Here is an 18,919-nt window from a genome sequence, read left to right as displayed (position 1 = left end):
TATAGCGAACCAAACATTCTCTTAGTGTGATGTCACTCTACAAATATAAATGCTTATGAATTGTGGGAGGTAAAATCAGGGTTTAAGTTTCTAGAAAAAAAGATAAGAGGAAAAAAAGGAAAAAGAATAATAGAGGGGAAAAAAGTAAAATAAAAGGGGAAAGAAAATACTTATTTTATGCGTGTTTAGATGTAGAGGGAAAGAGAAAGTAGATAATTTTTTTATTATTATTTTATCATTGTAAATTATAAATTAGTAATTAATTATGAGAATATAAAAGTAATTTTACGAAAAAAAAAATCAAAAGGTTCCAAGATTATAAGAGTAAATTTATGAATTTAGAGAAAAAAAAAATTGGAGAAACCCAAAGAAACAACCTAAAATGACTATTTTCTCTAGTGCTAACCAAACATGGTGTAAATTTCCCAAGATATTATTGTTGTATTTTGTACAAAGAACAACAAAGACACGGACCCACAAATTGATTTGATCTTTTCAAACAGAATCCAAAAACAAAAAGCTCATGATCAAGAACAAGAATTTCAACTTTCTGTTCAAAAAGAAAAAGATTTTTCATGAATTAGAAAAATCATAACAGAAACAAAATTAACAAAAACAAAAAATTCACACAAACACCATGATACGATAACATCGCCACCAAACCCCATAGTGGGAAGATCTTAATAAGATAAAATTATTCGCCCTTTCATTCTCGGAATAAAAAACCCAATCAGACGGTCCACAATGTTCTGTACCACATTTGACATTTTGAGCGAATTGTCTTGTCCTTTTTTTTTTTTTTTTTTTGGGTTAAAAAATAAAAATCCAAAAAGATTTTACTTACACGCTGGATTCCATATTTGCACGAGTGGCGCAAACCGATAGGCTCTCCTGTTGTCGGAAAATATGACACGTGTCAATGTACTTTAATTTGCTAACGTAACTAGTAGCTAGCAAAAAAAAAAAAAAAAGAGAAACTAACACTTTAAAACCATCACGGTCGTTCAGAACACTCTTTCTGACAAGCCACTCAAGATGCGCCACGTAAGCGAAAACAATCCAAAGAACAGAAATGAAGTTTTAATCCGAAACGTGTCGTTAATTGGTTGGTTGAATGAAATCTACGTTGACAGTAACCTTGAGCAGGTGAAGTGTTAAAAAAAAGTGCCCCCCCTAGAACTTGTTCCTATGTACATACATGACAAACCGCCTATTTTCGATCAAAAAAAAATGACAAACCGCCTATGTACCAATTTCCAAACGAAACTTACATTTTATTTATTTATTTTTACTTTCGGTGTTTTTAATAAAATAAAAAAGAAGGGTTTTTATTTATTTATAATTTTCAGGTTTCTTTTTCTCACATCACTTTTCTTTGCTTTGCTTTGCTCTGTGGCGCTCTCTCAGTGTCTCTCAGGTAGAGAAAAGCAGAGAAGCAGGAGCGAAAATACCCAGAAAAAGAAGAGGAGAGAAGAGAAGAGAAAAGAAAAGAAGAAGAAAAAAGCAACATATAAGAGGGGGGTCAAAAAAAGAGAGCAGAATAGGAGGAGTTGATAGACCGTGGAATCTAAAAGAATCACACACCAAAGTTTGTGGTTTAGGGTTATTGTTGTTGTTGTTGTTGTTTCTGTTTCTGTTTCTGTTCTTCTTCTTGGTTTTTTCTCTTTTAACCCTTAAACCCCTTTTGCGTGTTTCGTACGGTCTATCCACCTCCTTCTCTCTGCTAATCTCTCTTTATCTCTCTCTCTTTCTCTCTCTCACAGACAGCATCTTTATAAGCCTGCCTTTCTATCTATCTCCATAACAAAGCAGATTTCATTCAGTTCTGTTCACTTTGTTTTTTTTTTTTTTTCAGTATTCCTTTGAGAGATTTTGGATTTTGGTTTTTGTGTTTGAAATTATATCTATAAGAAAGTTTCCAGTTTTCTATATATTTATTATATTTATATTTATATTGTGTTGTGCTTGGAATTTGGCATCTATATTTATATATTTATTATAGGAATAGTAGAGGTAGAGAGTGATGGAGAATGAAGGTAAGGGATTAGGGGGTGAGGATGTGAGGGCACCGTCTTACTGGCTGGATGCCTATGAGGACATACCTTGTGATTTCGCCGATTTCGACGCTGATACTTCTATTGTTCCTGATTCCGCCGTGGATAATATTTCCCACAATGATTTCTTTGGTGGAATTGAACACATCCTTGATAGTATCAAGAATGGTAGTGGCCTCCCTCTCCCTCAGGTCTCTGGTACTAATACTAATGCTAATGGTAATTCCACTCTCATTGGGAATGGAATTCTGGATTGTCCTATTGGGGATGGCTGGTTCCAGAATGAGAATGGGATATCTGGGGTGTCCGTGTCCAAGGTTCAAGCTGAGGGGGAGGAGAAGGGCTCAATTGTGCAATCCAAAGAAGTGGTGGAGAATGGGAATGGAGATTGTAAGCATTACGAAGCTGATAATGGGAATGGAGAGCAGAGATTGGTCCATTCCCTCAGGGAAGATGGAGTGCAAAAGGTTGAGAATAGAGGTGGTGAGTGGTCGAGGGAGCGGGGGAGTATTGATAGTGAGGAGAGATGTAGCAAAAGGGCTAAGCTTGGTAACTATAAGAATGACAGGCCTTATTCGAGTAGAGGGCAGTGGCAGCATCACAACAAGGATAGGGAGAGAGGTTCTAGTAGGAAGAGGTCGCAGCGTGATTGGGATGACGGTGATAGGAGGGATAGGGATAATGGTAGGAGGAGAGAACATTATAATAGTAATAGGAGAGATGGTAGAGATAGGGATTGGAGGGATAGGGAGGCAAAGGGTTTTTGGGAGAGGGATAGGACAGGGTCGAATGAGTTAGTTTTTCGCGTAGGTACTTGGGAAGCTGAGCGTAACAAAGAGGGGAAGGTGGCTAATGACAAAAACCAGGAATGTAATGGAAAGGATGAGGTGAAACCTGAGGAGCCTAAGGAGAAAATCCCTCAAGAACATGCTCGACAGTATCAATTGGATGTTCTTGAACAGGCAAAGAACACAAATACAATAGCTTTTCTCGAAACAGGGGCTGGGAAGACACTCATTGCTGTTCTCCTTCTCAAAAGTATCTGCAACGACTTACAAAGGCAGAATAAGAAAATGCTTGCTGTGTTTTTAGTTCCTAAAGTGCCACTAGTTTATCAGGTAGTCTATTTTGGAGACTATTTTTCTTTTAGCAACTTAACCATGATGGTGTATGTTCATTGCAAAATGAGTTGATGTTGTTATTGCTGTCATGCTTTTACTGATTTCAGCAAGCTGAAGTTATTCGTGAGCGAACTGGTTTTCAAGTGGGCCATTATTGTGGCGAAATGGGTCAAGATTTCTGGGATGCTCGAAGATGGCAGCGTGAGTTTGAAACAAAACAGGTATCTTTTGAACTTTCTGACTTTGATAAGATGTGATTCACTTATATTATTGAAAATTTTATAATGTTTTGAATAACTAATTATTTCTGCTCTGCATGGATGTATTTATAAATTGATTATCTGACTAGCTGTTTATAATGTTTTTACTACTTGGGCAACGGTTTGAATAAGTTGTTAGCTTCGATTGTTGAAAGATAAGTGATTTGATTGTGGCTACTTACCAATATTTAAAAATGAATCTTTTGGATCCTCTGTTTTATAGAGTTAATGATCTTGCAAAAGAAATCTTTGCCACATACAGGAGAAAGAGCGCGGTTGTGTTGTTTTAAAATACTAGCAAATTATGTACAAATATAAAGAGAGAAGAAGTTATTGATTGTAGAAATTTTACTTTGCTATAGATTAATTGTTGGAAGGAAAATTCTTTCATCACAATGAGATACAGTGTAAATGGCATTGTTGTGCTATTGTAGCAGTGTACGTATCCATAGCCTGTATACAAATAATGAGGGCTTTAGAGAAGATTTGATGTTGACACCTATTTTAGTGTTTCTTTTGTGTACTTTGTGCACCAAGGTTTGCCTTTTAAATAAATCTCAAGAAAAAATTTGGTTTATAATTATTTTAATGGGTGTCCATAGATGTGTTTACGCCCTCTAGTGTTGTAGATGTTAGTGTTCTAGTGGATATAGTTCAGTATGTAGCCTTTTTACTCAGACTTTCCCTCAGATTCTTTATAAATAATTTTGTTATTCAATACAAAAATGACTTATAAAAAAAAAATTAAAGTTTATATGCTTACAGATTAATTATTGCAATGCAAATGAGATTGATTTCAATGGCCATATGATAAGGATTTTATCAAATATCAAGATTGTGATTCCCTCCTATTCTTTGTAAAAATTTTTGTTATTCAATACAAAATTGACTTATAAAAAAAAAAAGAAAAAAAGAAGTTTATATGCCTACAAATTAATTGTTGCAATGCAAATGAGATTGATTTTAATGCCCATAGGATACGGATTCGGATTTTATCAAATATCAAGATTGTGAAATCATCAGCCCAAGTTGGTGAGTAGAAGACAATGTTACCCAACCCCAAATTAAGAGTAAACGGGCGAGTCCTTTTAAAAGAAAATTTATTTGTATGTGTATATTCCCTCAATGAAGGGGGGTATGGAGGTGGGAAGTTCCAAGAGTGGACCAGTGGAAATAGGAGATCTGGTTGTAATCTGGTGTGCTGTGTCAATCATAAAAACTCTTAGTTTTCAATATGATGATAGATTCAATATGATGTCTCTTGATAAGTAGGTTCAGTATGATGTCTTGTTGCCTCGTTTTTTGCTGTGTGCTAAAGCTATCTTTGGAAGTGTACTTCTCCCTTGCCTGTGAGATATGGCCTAAATGGCAAATTCTGCTTTTATAAGAATGCGTGGAGGGTGAGGTTGTGGGTTCAAAACATGGGTGTGCGATTTAACATACCAATTTAAAAAGAAAAAATAAAAACCGTACTTTCCCTTGTTTATTTATTTATTTCTTTATATATTTTTGATCTTTCCTCTACCTTGCAGAAATATTTTCTGATCTGTCCTCGCCTTCCACTACCAGTAATTTTCAGTATACAAACATGTCATTACTAATTTTCCATCACTAAAATTTCACTCAAGTTTAATGTTGAGTGGAGGGAGGGAAAGGTTTGATAAGTAAGTTTTGGCCACAAGGTGAGTGGGTGGGGAGGGAAGATTTGGACTACTGATCTCCACAAGCTTGCCTATGACAATAATCTAGCAGCGTTTTCTTTTTTGACTTTTGCCTTGTATATTTCCCATGTACTAGAGTTGCGCCTTTTTGTGCTTTGTAATGAATTATTACTTTATCAATAATCTGGCAGCTTATTATATGATTTTAGACCTAAAATCAAAGTATTTTTTTTCTTCTTAAAATGATTACGTATGTTTTGACAAGTTTAAATTGGCACTCGTTTGATGGAAAACAAGTATGAGTATATGGATTAAAGATGAAATGTGATGAATGTAATACAGGAGAACTTGTTGGTTATTAGAGAACCTGTGGGGAGGCAGTCCTTCCAAAGAAGCATTCCTTCATCTCCTTAGAGGGAGGGCATAATTGTGATCTTTGGGTTCACCATATTGGTGGCATTTTGTGTGACCAAAATATTTAGGAAACTTATGTTACCTTGAAATAGTGAGCCTAGTTCTCTTCTCTAAGCATTGCGTGATGCTTATTTGTCCAATTATTCTCTAGATGATAGGTGTTGGTGTTTAGTGACTGATGGCTGGTCCCCTATCTTGCTGATTGATTTGAATGGGCAAAGTTTCCCCTAGGCTTAAGGTTGTGGCGTAAACAATGTTGCACAGTGGGACAAATACTAATGAGAAGTTGCACTCTAGAAGGTTTTTTCTTGTTTAGCTCTCAGCTTGAAATTGCATTTGTGTTAAAAAATGGTCAGATGATTGATTATATGTTCATGCATTAGACTTTTCTTGGTCATTGTGTCATAAGTATTCGCTTTTGGGTACTTATCTAAAAAGTATTCCCTTTTGGAAATATATAAGAACAAAGTTTCTCTCCAAACTAGTTTGGAGAGAAACTCTTCAAACTTTTCATATATTTCTTTTTTGGGTGTGAATTTTGAAAATCTAACCGTTGAATTTCATGTCCCTTATGTTCTTAACGTACGTATCAAATTTCGTTCAAATTGGATGTTATTTACTATTTGATTAATTAACTTATTTTTTATATACAACTTTAGATCACAAAAACTTGAAATTATAACATTTATTTGATGACGTAGTAATTGATTTTTGATCTTTTTGAAATTTTGTAAGCATTAAGAATGTAATAAAAACATGCAATCTAACGGTTAGATTTTCAAAATTCACACTCAATATAAAGATATATGATGAGTTTGTAGGGTTTCTTTCCAAACTAGTTTGGAGAGAAACTTTGTTCAATATATAATGATACTTTGTGAAACATTGATTTTTCATGGAAATAGTGTTTGGTGTTTTTGTGAGGGTGATACGGGCAAAGCTTCATGGGTTGGGGCAATTCTTGACATCCATCAGATATGTGGTTTGAAAGAATTGCTGAAAATTGAAGAGATAATTCTTTGTTTGGCATTGTTTCTTCTTCTTCTTCTCAGTTCTATGAATCTCCTTTAGGGAGTGTTTTAAAGGGACATTTAGTAGGTTTGAATTTTATATGTTCTTGGCATCAACTGTCAGATATCCAGGGCTCTTATGGCTGTTTCCTTTGAGGAGATGAAAGTTGAATTTTGTTTTTCACTTTCTTGAAATCCAGGTTAGGTGGGATTCATGGGAATTGATTTATTTTAGAGCATGTTTAAATTTTGGCCTTAAAATTTTTGAATCTTGAAGGTGGGTCAATGTGTTTGATGCTGACATAGCTCCCTTTTCATGGGAAGTATCAGGTTTGAGAATTTACACGTGAATCTTTATTTGGCCATTTGGCATCAGAATGGCAAAAATTCTTTGCACTACTTGACCCATCATGTCCCGTGTGGATTTTCCTAGCCCCAAAGAGGTGATTTGGGGGGGGGGGGGGACGGGTTTTGTTGCCCCGCCTCATCTTGCCCCATATATATAAAATTTAATCTTTTTTATGTATAAAATCTATTTTTTTGTTACCATCCCTTAAAACCCTTGGTCTCCCTCTCTTTTAGCACTCACATGACCATGCCTCTCCTTACTCTTTCATCTCTACCTTATAAATGTTGAAAAGCCACCTCATTAGGGATGGAAAAATACCTCTAACCTGCTTTGTCCCTGATCCACCTTGCTCTTGTCCCGCAGAGAGAACAGGGTGGGGATGGGGCCCTTGATCCCACCCTGCCTTGCCCTATTGCCATTCCTGTTTTTGCATGCACTGTCCAACAACTATGTGTTCCACAGTTAAGCATAATCTTAAGTTACAAGTTGATCATGCCACAATGTAGGCCTTGATGGCGTCTGTCTTAGTGTATTCAATATGATTGAGGCATATGCTAATAACGTGTTTGGAAACCCATGAATTTTCCAAAATGAATTGAATTTGTATAATTTAGCCCAATTCATGTGTTTTGTACTAAAATGAATTGAATTCAAATTGAGGTCATATGTTTGGAACCACAACTTCCCTATATGAATTGAAATATTTTAGAATTCATGTGGATTGGCTAACAATGGACCTAATTATATCAGATTTGGTCCAACTTCTGATTTATTTCTTCTTGTAAGACTCTTTTTATCAATTACTCAAAATATCTCTACCTTTTTCCACTCCCACATATTACATACCAGCATTTGAGAACATATGTTCCCTTCTACTCTCTCTCTCTCTCAAGTTTTGTTAAGAAACATATATGAATGATTAAATTTTTAACTTTTATTTGGTTTTTACAAAATTAGATTGTAAATCAACATGTAGTAGGGGTGGTATGGTGTCATTTTATTCAATGCTATTCATCTTATGTGCCTCACCACCTCCGCCGCGCCCCCCCCCCCCCCCCCCCCCCCACACACACAAAAAATTGATTACAATTGTACTCCTTTTCAATTCTTGTTTATTCCAAACACATAAATTGGGCTTACAATCTACAAAGTTCATTTCATCAATTCATCTATGAGTTAAAGTATGAGTTTAAATTTCAATTCATTTTATCTTGACTAATTGAATTGAATTCAAGGTTAATTCAGTCATGAATTGGTTCCAAAGGAAGCGCTAATAGAATCTGCTCTCCATCACCATTTGACCAAGCATTTGTAATTTCACTGCAAAATTAGATTTATTAGCGTGTCATGGCTGTGATTGATGCCCCGAATATGTGTCGGTCTTGTGTGATGGGACTCTTACAGAATCTGGAAAAAAAATTTATGGCAAATGTGTGTTACCGTTGAAAGATTACTGCATCAAAAACAGAAGGTTTTTATGTTATTATAATTGATTTCATTATTATTATTGGTCTTGTAACTCGGGTGGTGCCTGCTTCTATACCAGTTTACCCAATTGCTTATTCTTGCTGCAGGTTTTGGTGATGACAGCTCAAATTCTGTTGAACATTCTGAGACACAGTATAATAAAAATGGAAGCAATTAATCTCCTTATTCTGGATGAGTGTCATCATGCTGTGAAGAAACATCCATATTCTTTAGTGATGTCTGAGTTCTATCATACAACACAAAAGGAGAAGAGGCCATCTGTATTTGGAATGACTGCTTCTCCTGTTAACTTAAAGGGTAATTGCTCTCTCCGTGACAATAATGTTCTCATTTTCTATCATTTATGTTCCTCTTTTTTAAGCTATTAAAATTCTTACAAGGGTCTTCTCATCAATTTAGATTTTATTATTAGTCATGATTTCCTTTTTCTCACATGTCTTACACAACATGTTTATGCTACCCATGATATGATCTATTCAGGTGTCTCCAGCCAAGTAGATTGTGCAATAAAGATTCGTAATCTTGAAAGTAAACTAGATTCCATAGTTTGTACCATTAAAGACCGTAAAGAGCTTGAGAAACATGTGCCAATGCCCTCAGAAGTTGTGGTGGAGTATGACAAAGCAGCTAGCTTATGGTCTCTACATGAACAGATAAAACAAATGGAAGCTGAAGTTGAAGAAGCTGCAAAATCGAGCTGTAGACGAAGTAAATGGCAGTTTATGGGCGCTAGAGATGCCGGGGCCAAGGAGGAGTTGCGCCAAGTCTATGGTGTTTCTGAAAGGACAGAATGTGATGGGGCTGCTAATTTAATTCAAAAGTTGAGGGCTATAAACTATGCACTTGGTGAACTGGGTCAGTGGTGTGCTTATAAGGTACCGTTTTCTTACAAGTATAAGCTGTATTAGTCATTTACTCTTGGTCAACTATATGAAATTATTCTTTTGCAGGTTGCACAATCTTTTTTGACTGCTTTACAAAATGATGAGAGGGCAAACTACCAGCTTGATGTCAAGTTTCAAGAATCCTACCTGAACAAAGTTGTATCCCTCTTACAATGCCAATTATCTGAAGGGGCTGTTTCTGATAAGGATACAAAAGCTGAAGACTTAGAAAGTGGTGTGGCTCAGAATGGGTCTGATGCTGATGAGATTGAGGAGGGAGAGCTTCCTGACAGTCATGGTGAGTAATTGCTGACTTGTGATTAAATGGAATAGACATTTAAGATGTTGGGTAGTTAATGCTGATCTCAACATATGTTGATTTCCCCCCCTCCCCCCCACCCCCCTCTCTACCCCAGAGCAAAAGAGAGATGATATAATCATTCAGTAAATTTTGGTATTGGGAATGTCTGAATATGGTAAAAAGTAGTGACTTTTGCTTATATTAAATCCTGGATTATTGTAGTTAAATTACTATCTTCATCTGTACTTGAAATATATTTTTGGTGCTCTTATGTGTTTAGAGCATTCAAAGGATGTTTGCCCCATCCAGGCGAGCTTTAAATATATGCCAGGTTGTCCAAGTGACTGACCAACATAGTGAACTTGTCTCTCTGTCCATGCGTTTCTGAATTGCAAGATGTTTATATGATAAATATAATGACATTGTTTTTTCCAAATGGGTGTACTTGTAGTTGTATCTGGTGGGGAGCATGTGGATGTGATAATAGGTGCTGCTGTTGCTGATGGAAAAGTGACGCCAAAAGTGCAGTCACTAATTAAAATACTTCTCAAGTACCAGCAGACAGAAGATTTCCGTGCAATCATTTTTGTTGAGCGAGTTGTGTCTGCTTTAGTTCTTCCAAAGGTTGATATGTTAATACATGGTTTTCTCTTTGCGTTTATTGATTCAGTTTTCCAAGTTTGTCACAGTATATTGTTATATTCTTCCAAGAATGCAGGTATTTGCAGAGCTTCCATCTCTAAGTTTTATTAAATGTGCAAGCTTGATAGGTCACAACAATAGTCATGAAATGCGGACATGCCAAATGCAGGACACAATTGCCAAATTCCGGGATGGTCGTGTATGTTTTGAATTCTGTGCTCACTGAACTGTTTTACATAAAAGATGAATTTTTCATGATTAGATATTCTTGCGTCTCACAAATTCTTGTACTTGTTTTCTAGGTGACATTGTTAGTTGCTACTAGTGTTGCTGAGGAAGGACTTGATATTCGACAGTGCAATGTTGTCATTCGCTTTGACCTTGCAAAAACTGTCTTGGCATACATTCAGTCCAGGGGCCGTGCTAGAAAGCCTGGGTCTGATTACATCCTGATGGTTGAGAGGTACGCATGTCTGCTCTTTTCCCAATGTCAATATAGTCCAGCAAAAAAACTCAAAAATCTTTTTTTTTTTTTGATAAATAAAATAAAATAAAAAACTCAAAAATCTATGTTTTCTCTTGGTATTGTTATTCATATGGTACTTTGTTGGGTCTGGCTCAGTGTTGCTGTTAGTACTAGTAATCTATTTATGATCTTTCAAATGTTTGTGTATTTGTAAGAGCTCAATTTTTTTGTACTCTCTCTAGGGGAAATTTGTCACATGAAGCATTCTTAAGGAATGCTAGGAATAGTGAGGAGATTTTGCGGAAAGAAGCGATAGAGAGAACTGATCTTAGTCATATTAAAGACATTTCGAGGTTAATTTCAGTGGATTCATCTCCGGGGACAGTTTACCAGGTGGAGTCAACTGGTGCAGTTGTAAGCTTAAATTCTTCTGTTGGACTCGTTCATTTCTACTGCTCTCAACTACCCAGTGACAGGTTTTTTGTTCACCACTCTTGACAAATATTACATACTATATTCCTTGATGTTCAGGGTTATTAGTAAGATCAAATTTTTACTTGATTTTTTTCATCTTTTATCCAGATATTCAATACTTCGTCCTGAGTTTATTATGGAGAAGCATGAAAAGCCAGGAGGTCCCACTGAATATTCATGCAAGCTTCAACTGCCCTGTAATGCACCATTTGAGAAACTTGAGGGTCCTGTATGCAGTTCAATGCGCCTAGCACAGCAGGCAAGCTTTTAGTTCATTGCAATCATGTTAGCTTCTCCTGAGTCTTATTTAATGATAGTTTTTAATCTACTTATTCTGCAGGCTGTTTGTTTGGCTGCTTGTAAGAAGCTGCATGAGATGGGAGCATTTACTGACATGCTCTTGCCAGACAAGGGAAGTGGGGAAGAAAGAGAAAAGGTTGATCAGAATGATGAAGGAGATCCACTCCCTGGGACAGCTAGGCATAGAGAGTTCTATCCTGAAGGCGTGGCTGATGTTCTTAAGGTTAGTTAATACTGCAATCACACAGTTAAGGCGATTTGGTTGTCTTGGAGGGTGTATTTCTGATTAACAAAATGAAAGCTTAAACGAAGACCATCCTTTACTGTAAAAGGACACCCTTTTTTTTCCCTGCCACACAGAACACTGACAATTAAGTACCATTGAATTTCTACAAATTGAGAGGAAAAAAAAAAAAAAAAAAACCCTGATGGTATAGATAGTGGGTTATATCTGTGCTGTGACATCCTCTATTTTTACAATTTTGGCACCAATGCTACTGTAAGTTCTATCTTATCTTCTGTTTGCAAAGTCTTCTTGGCCCTCAAGCTGGCAGAAGTTTATTTACATTTGGCATAAACTGTTGGTATTGCAGCCTAAGCTTTAGATTGGCCTTAGACAGCAGCAGAGCTATGTTATCCTCTTTGGGTCCTTGGGGGCCGTTCGCTGAAATTAAATTTTTTTTTTATCATATTGTGTATTTTTTAAAAGTTGGACCTAGAAAGTTTGAGTTGACCCAATGACCCCTCAAGAAAAGAATATTGGCCAGCTGGCTAGTGTGGCCCTCCAAACACAGCTGCCCTAGGTGACCCCCCCAACACACCCCCCTAACCCCCCCTCTAAAAAAAGTATTTGTTCTAAAAAATCTACCTCTTTTTTTATTTTTATATATATATATATATATATATATATTCAGTTATGAGTAATAAGTTTGATTTATGGACCGGTAATACATGGAAATTGCAGATTTTTTTTATTATTTGCTTTCATGTTCAATTGTCTGTCAACATTGATTGAGACTCAAAATGTTAAATTTATAATACTGCTTAAAGTAATACCTAAATATGGTAGAAATGAATGCTTTTTTAATCTTTTTGTAATTTTTAAGGTTACTTTGTGTTCATCATTGTGAACATAAAGTATTTTTCTTCATCAATAAAACTTTTATTACTTAACAAAAATAAAGAAATAAAACCCAGATATGGAAGATTTAATGTAATGGATAATAGCGCTTGAAAGAATAGGAGAGATTTTTCTTTTCTCTTTTGAAAAATTACATTAATAATGGTGATTTGGTTTGTTATAGACTTATAGTATTTGGAATAGGGAAGATTTTTTTTAATAAAAAATTTATTCAAATTGCTAAAATTTCAATAGAGATATGATAATTGATGAATTATACTTTATGAAAAATAGTTATCTAGCATAACTTTAGTGGGGTAGCTAAAATTCTTTTTGAATATTTTTTTTTATGACTAGCAAACTAGATAACTTTTGTATATTCATTAGAGTTTAAGAAAATGATAAGTTCTCTTTAATCTTGTGCATTTGCGCCTAGCAAAGTTGATAATCTTTTTTTTTTTTTTTTGATAAGTTATCAAAGTTGATAATCTTGTATACAGAATATTTAGGAAGGACAGAATTTGGAGGAAAGTTCCTTGAACCCACTATGTGGCAACTTAAAAAACTACCCATGTGAATTTTTAACTTTGATAAATTTTAGTTCTTGTAGGTAAAAATTACTGCAGTGGCTGAGAAAAGAGTTTCCACTTTTGATGGTGTTGTGTAGAACTTTATATATTTTGTTATCTTGTCTGGTAGTAGTATCATATTGCTTATGATTAAATTCACCAGATTTGTATAACATTTGAAGAAGGGAAGATGAGGCAAAAGGACGTGATAACTAAGAGAGGGACATATGAAAACTTAGAAATATATCTAATAAAACATTTCATGATAATGTGGTTCATCAAAGCTTAAATTTAAGAAATTTAACTTTCCACATAAAGTTTTAACATAATAAGTTTCTCCTTACCTGGGGGAGAGAGGGTGGGGGGGGGGTGTTGGGGGAGGGGTGGGCTGGGAAGAAAAACCATGAAGCATACGGTAGCCATATGTTGTAACAGCATAATTTTATATACTATAAACTACCATATTGTGGTCCATGACTAATTTTTTTATATTTAGTTTCAAGTTCCAATTTCTGAATTTGTAATATTAAACTGGCAAAAACAAAGTGTTTTTCAACTTCTGACTTCTCTTTTTTTTACTGAAAAAGGTAGAACTTCTGACTTCTTGGAAAGTTATATTTAAGTGATTCTCTTTTAAGTAAATAGGTCATGAAAAAATTTTCTTTGTTATGTTTCCTGTAGAGAAAAAAATGTTGAAGCTGAGAGAGAGCATCAAAAACATTAGTGGGCAATAGATAATCTCTTGTAATTAAAGTTTATTCACACAGCATCTTCAAAGGGATGTGAAATGATTATGTGAATCAGTTGAAAAAGCCAAATGGTTTAATTTAACTTCATTGCAATTTTAGCTTTGTATTGTGTTGTGTACTACATCTAACAAAATTGTACTTGTGTTGGACTCTATATTACACATATAATGCATTTTATTATTCCAACAACCATGTTTGAGGTGTCTTTTTCTATAATGGTTATCTTTAAAATGCATACTTGCTTAACTGTCTCTGGTCTTTCAGGGAGAATGGATTTTATCTGGAAGAGATGTTTGTAACGACTCAAATTTGCTTCATCTTAATATGTATGCCGTTCAATGTGAAAACTTTGGCTCTTCAAAAGATCCGTTCTTGACTCAAGTTTCAGATTTTGCAGTACTTTTCGGCAATGGGCTGGATGCAGAGGTATTTTCTTTTCATGTGTCATTTGTATGGTGAATCCATTTTTTTTTTTTTTCCACTGATAACATTTATTGTCATTAGGTGTTATCGATGTCGATGGATCTATTTATCGCTCGAACCATGACTACAAAGGCATCGCTTGTCTTCAAGGGGTCAATAGATATGACTGAAAGTCAGGTTGGTTACCCAATTGAGTATAGTTTATTTAAACCATTTTTACTTTTTATATATTCAGTTACTGATGCTATTCCTACTTTGAATGGTTTGCAGTTGGCATCCCTTAAGAGTTTTCATGTGAGATTGATGAGCATTGTACTGGATGTGGATGTTGAACCTTCCACTACTCCTTGGGATCCTGCAAAGGCATATTTGTTTGTCCCCGTGGTTAGCGATAAGTCTGTAGATCCTATGAGAGAAATTGATTGGGATCTGATTGAAAAAATTATTAATACAAAGGCATGGAATAATCCCCTTCAAAGAGCTCGACCTGATGTTTATCTTGGTACAAACGAGAGGACACTTGGTGGAGACAGAAGGGAGTATGGGTTTGGAAAATTGCGTCATGGGATGGCTTTTGGACAGAAATCCCATCCCACATATGGAATCAGAGGAGCTGTGGCACAGTTTGATGTTGTGAAAGCTTCAGGATTGGTTCCTAGTTGGGAGGATGTGGAATTGCCAAAGCATGCAGATTTGACCAAAGGTAAATTGATGATGGCTGATGGTTGTATGAGTGCAGAAGATTTAGTTGGGAGAATTTTAACAGCTGCTCACTCGGGTAAGAGGTTTTATGTGGACTCAGTACGCTACGAGATGACTGCAGAGAATTCTTTCCCAAGGAAAGAAGGCTATCTTGGTCCTCTTGAGTACAGCTCGTATGCTGATTACTATAAGCAAAAGTAAGATAAATGTTTCAATTTCAAATTGTCTGCCTCTTAGTTTCTTTCAACTTGTTTTTATGAACACCCCCCTTCCCCCAAAATAAAAAGAAAAGAATCCCTATTTTCTCCCCCTCTTCCCATGTTGTCTAGAAATTGTTTGATTCTAATTTATCAACCAACTAGCCACATTGCACCTCAGATGTTGTGCCTGAAGAAGAGGAAAGCTAATTTTAATTTGTGAAGGATATAGTTGACTATCGTCAGGTGTAACTGTGGGGCTATATAAGTCTTTGTTCCACACATTTCGCATTTGGCAATAGTTTATGAATCCTTACAGATTAGAAAAGCTTTCTGTTTCTTCTTGCACAACAAAAGGTGCTTTTGGCTATTGGGTTTTCTTTAAATAGGTATGGAGTTGAGCTGATGTATAAGCACCAACCCCTAATTAGAGGACGTGGTGTCTCATATTGTAAGAATCTTCTGTCCCCTCGATTCGAACACAAGGAAGGTATGCTCTCCTTTTCCTGCCTTGTAAGGTTTGCTAAAAATTTGTTGCTTCTTGAGCTAATAGAGTTTGTTATATCTGTTGAAGGACATGAAGGCGAAACTGAAGAGAATCTTGACAAAACATACTATGTGTTCCTTCCTCCAGAGCTGTGCTTAGTACACCCACTTCCTGGATCACTTGTTCGTGGTGCCCAGAGATTGCCCTCTATAATGAGGAGGGTTGAAAGCATGTTACTTGCAGTTCAGCTTAAAGATATAATAAACTATCCTGTCCCTGCTTCAAAGGTATTTGATGATCTCAGATATTTGAATTAAAATGCTTATTTACTACTTGTTAACTGACAGCCTTCCTTTATCTACAGATCTTGGAAGCCTTGACTGCTGCTTCATGCCAGGAGACTTTCTGTTATGAACGAGCAGAGCTTCTGGGAGATGCTTACCTAAAATGGGTTGTTAGTCGATTTCTTTTTCTTAGATACCCGCAGAAACATGAGGGTCAGCTTACTAGGATGAGACAACAAAAGGTGAGTAACATGGTTTTGTATCAGTTTGCACTGGTCAAAGGGCTTCAATCATATATCCAAGCAGACCGCTTTGCTCCATCTCGTTGGGCTGCTCCTGGGGTTCTGCCTGTCTTTGATGAGGATACCAAGGATGGAGAATCATCCTTATTTGATCAGGATGGATCACTTACTGAGACTGAACGTGGGGTGGATCAGTGCATTGATGGATATGAAAATGACGAAATGGAAGATGGTGAGCTTGAGGGTGACTCGAGTTCATATAGAGTCCTCTCCAGCAAGACACTTGCAGATGTTGTCGAAGCACTTATTGGAGTTTATTATGTTGAAGGTGGGAAAATTGCTGCTAATCACCTCATGAAATGGATTGGCATTCAAGTGGAGTTTGATGCCGATGAGATGGAGTGCATGTCAAGGCCATCAAATGTTCCCGAGAGCATACTTAGAAGTATCAACTTTGATTCCTTAGAAGGTGGTTTGAACATTAAGTTTAATGACAAGGGACTTTTGGTGGAAGCTATTACTCATGCTTCACGACCATCTTCTGGAGTAGCCTGCTATCAGCGTTTGGAGTTTGTCGGTGATGCTGTTTTAGATCATCTCATAACAAGGCATTTGTTCTTCACATACACAGATCTTCCCCCGGGGCGCTTGACTGATCTGCGAGCTGCTGCTGTAAACAATGAAAATTTTGCACGTGTTGCAGTCAAACATAATCTCCATGTGCACCTTCGGCATGGGTCGAGCGCTCTCGAAAAACAGGTTTTCTTTCTATTTACAGCCTTTAAATTCTTTTTTACGTGATGACAGAAATTCTTTTATACTTGAATCATCTATTGGATTATTTCTTATCAAAGGCTCCTAATTGCTGGTCTGACCAAATTCCATAGTGGACCACCAATTCAATGAATTTCAAAGCACCTTTTGTTGAACAGTTGACATGTACTGAAGGAAGCTGCATGGCCTGGCCTTAGTTTTCTTTCCCTAAAGCTAGTTAGTTGCTTATATGTCATCTTCATGACATGGTTTTTGGATTCTGTGTGCAGATTCGGGACTTTGTGAAAGAAGTTCAAGATGAATTGTTAAAGCCAGGATTCAACTCCTTTGGTCTGAGTGACTGTAAAGCTCCAAAAGTTCTTGGTGACATTGTTGAATCCATTGCTGGTGCCATTTTTCTTGACAGTGGACGTGAGACTTCAGTTGTTTGGAAGGTTAGTTTCAGCAAAGAGACCAAGTTTTCTACTGTCCATTCCTCTTTGTTGTCTTCCATTTTGGGATTTGAATTATAAGAAATGATATAGGAAATTTCACAACTTTGAAACCTTATTGTCTCCAGGTGTTTCAACCTCTCTTGCATCCAATGGTTACCCCAGAGACACTCCCAATGCATCCTGTGCGTGAGCTGCAGGAACGATGCCAGCAACAGGCTGAAGGTCTGGAATACAAAGCAAGTCGAAGTGGAAATGTGGCTACGGTTGAAGTCTTTATTGATGGTGTCCCGATAGGAATTGCTCAGAATCCACAAAAGAAGATGGCACAGAAACTAGCTGCAAGAAACGCGCTTGCTGCTTTGAAAGAGAAGGAAACGGCTGAAGCTAAGGAGAACGATGATGAAAATGGGAAGAAAAAGAAGAATGGGAGCCAAACATTTACGAGACAAACGTTGAATGATATCTGCTTGCGTAGAAATTGGCCCATGCCATTCTATAGGTAAGGAAACAATGAATGTTTTTTTTTTTTTTTTGGGGTACATTTTCCATGTGGAAGATACATATAAGTGAGTCAAATCATGTGAGAATTTGCTAATTGAGAATTTGATACTTGCAATTTTAGGTGTGTGAACGAGGGTGGCCCTGCACATGCAAAGCGGTTTACGTTTGCTGTACGCGTGAATACTACTGATAGAGGCTGGACAGATGAATGTGTGGGAGATCCTATGCCAAGCGTCAAAAAGGCCAAAGATTCTGCTGCTGTTCTTCTATTGGAACTCATAAATAGATTGTACTCATGATGGCAATGAGTTACAAGTTACAACCCTATAATTTTGCAGTTGAAATATCATTTCTAAGTCTAACCATTAATATTCGACAGGAGGCACACTGTTTTTTACATGAAGTTGCCTCTTCCTTTGTCGATTTGCTGTATTTAAATATTTTTTTCCAACTTTATTAAAGAAAATAGTAAACCTGTAGCGCTTGTCAACAATTTGGTAAGAAATGAAGCGAGCAGATATTTTTGGCTAGCTGGAGAAAAAAGTGATTTTGGTTCGTATTTGTGTGTTATTGTTATGTAACGTTTGTTGCACAAGTTTATATCATGTCATTGTGCGACAAGGTTCTTGGCACATTCATTTTGCACAAGTTATTAATTATTATCAGACTATGGATCTCAATCTTTTCATGATTTTTCCTTAAGAATACTTGTTTGAAAAACATGAATTGAAAAGCTTGATAAAATATGCAAAACAGTGGATGTAAGAACTCTTTCTCAATTCAGGGTGAGAGATACGAAAATTAGATATGTTAATTGCAAGAGGTAGCAATGAAGAATTCTTATGCAGTTCATATTGAGTAGCCATTTATTTATATAGATCTTTTGGGGGTGAGACAAGGCATGGTTGAAATAGTAGGATGAAAGATACATTTTAAAAGAGAAGAAGGTATCTCATGTATCGGATATATGGACCCTCTTTATTGCTAGTGTGTCCCATACTGCTATAGAGTAT

At 36.3% G+C, this 18,919-nt stretch overlaps 1 protein-coding gene across 1 annotated transcript; it reads left to right on the top strand.

The window, feature by feature from the left end:
- Positions 1-1,360: 1,360 nt before the first annotated feature.
- On the top strand, positions 1,361-18,588 carry LOC126696875 (endoribonuclease Dicer homolog 1). Its single transcript, XM_050393606.1, has 20 exons — positions 1,361-3,172; positions 3,283-3,396; positions 8,444-8,654; positions 8,838-9,232; positions 9,308-9,539; positions 9,994-10,166; positions 10,261-10,383; positions 10,487-10,647; positions 10,893-11,126; positions 11,233-11,383; positions 11,465-11,647; positions 14,127-14,288; positions 14,367-14,462; positions 14,556-15,184; positions 15,574-15,674; positions 15,759-15,958; positions 16,036-16,956; positions 17,241-17,405; positions 17,531-17,904; positions 18,028-18,588. Exons 1-20 carry the CDS (start codon positions 2,024-2,026, stop codon positions 18,203-18,205), a joined length of 5,952 nt encoding a protein of 1,983 aa, XP_050249563.1. The 5' UTR covers positions 1,361-2,023; the 3' UTR covers positions 18,206-18,588.
- Positions 18,589-18,919: the final 331 nt, after the last annotated feature.

This window comes from Quercus robur, chromosome 8 (genome assembly GCF_932294415.1).
Source record: "Quercus robur chromosome 8, dhQueRobu3.1, whole genome shotgun sequence".
Lineage (NCBI taxonomy): Eukaryota > Viridiplantae > Streptophyta > Magnoliopsida > Fagales > Fagaceae > Quercus > Quercus robur.
The sequence above is the reverse complement of the archived record's forward strand: the minus strand, read 5'-3'. Positions and strand labels throughout refer to the sequence as shown.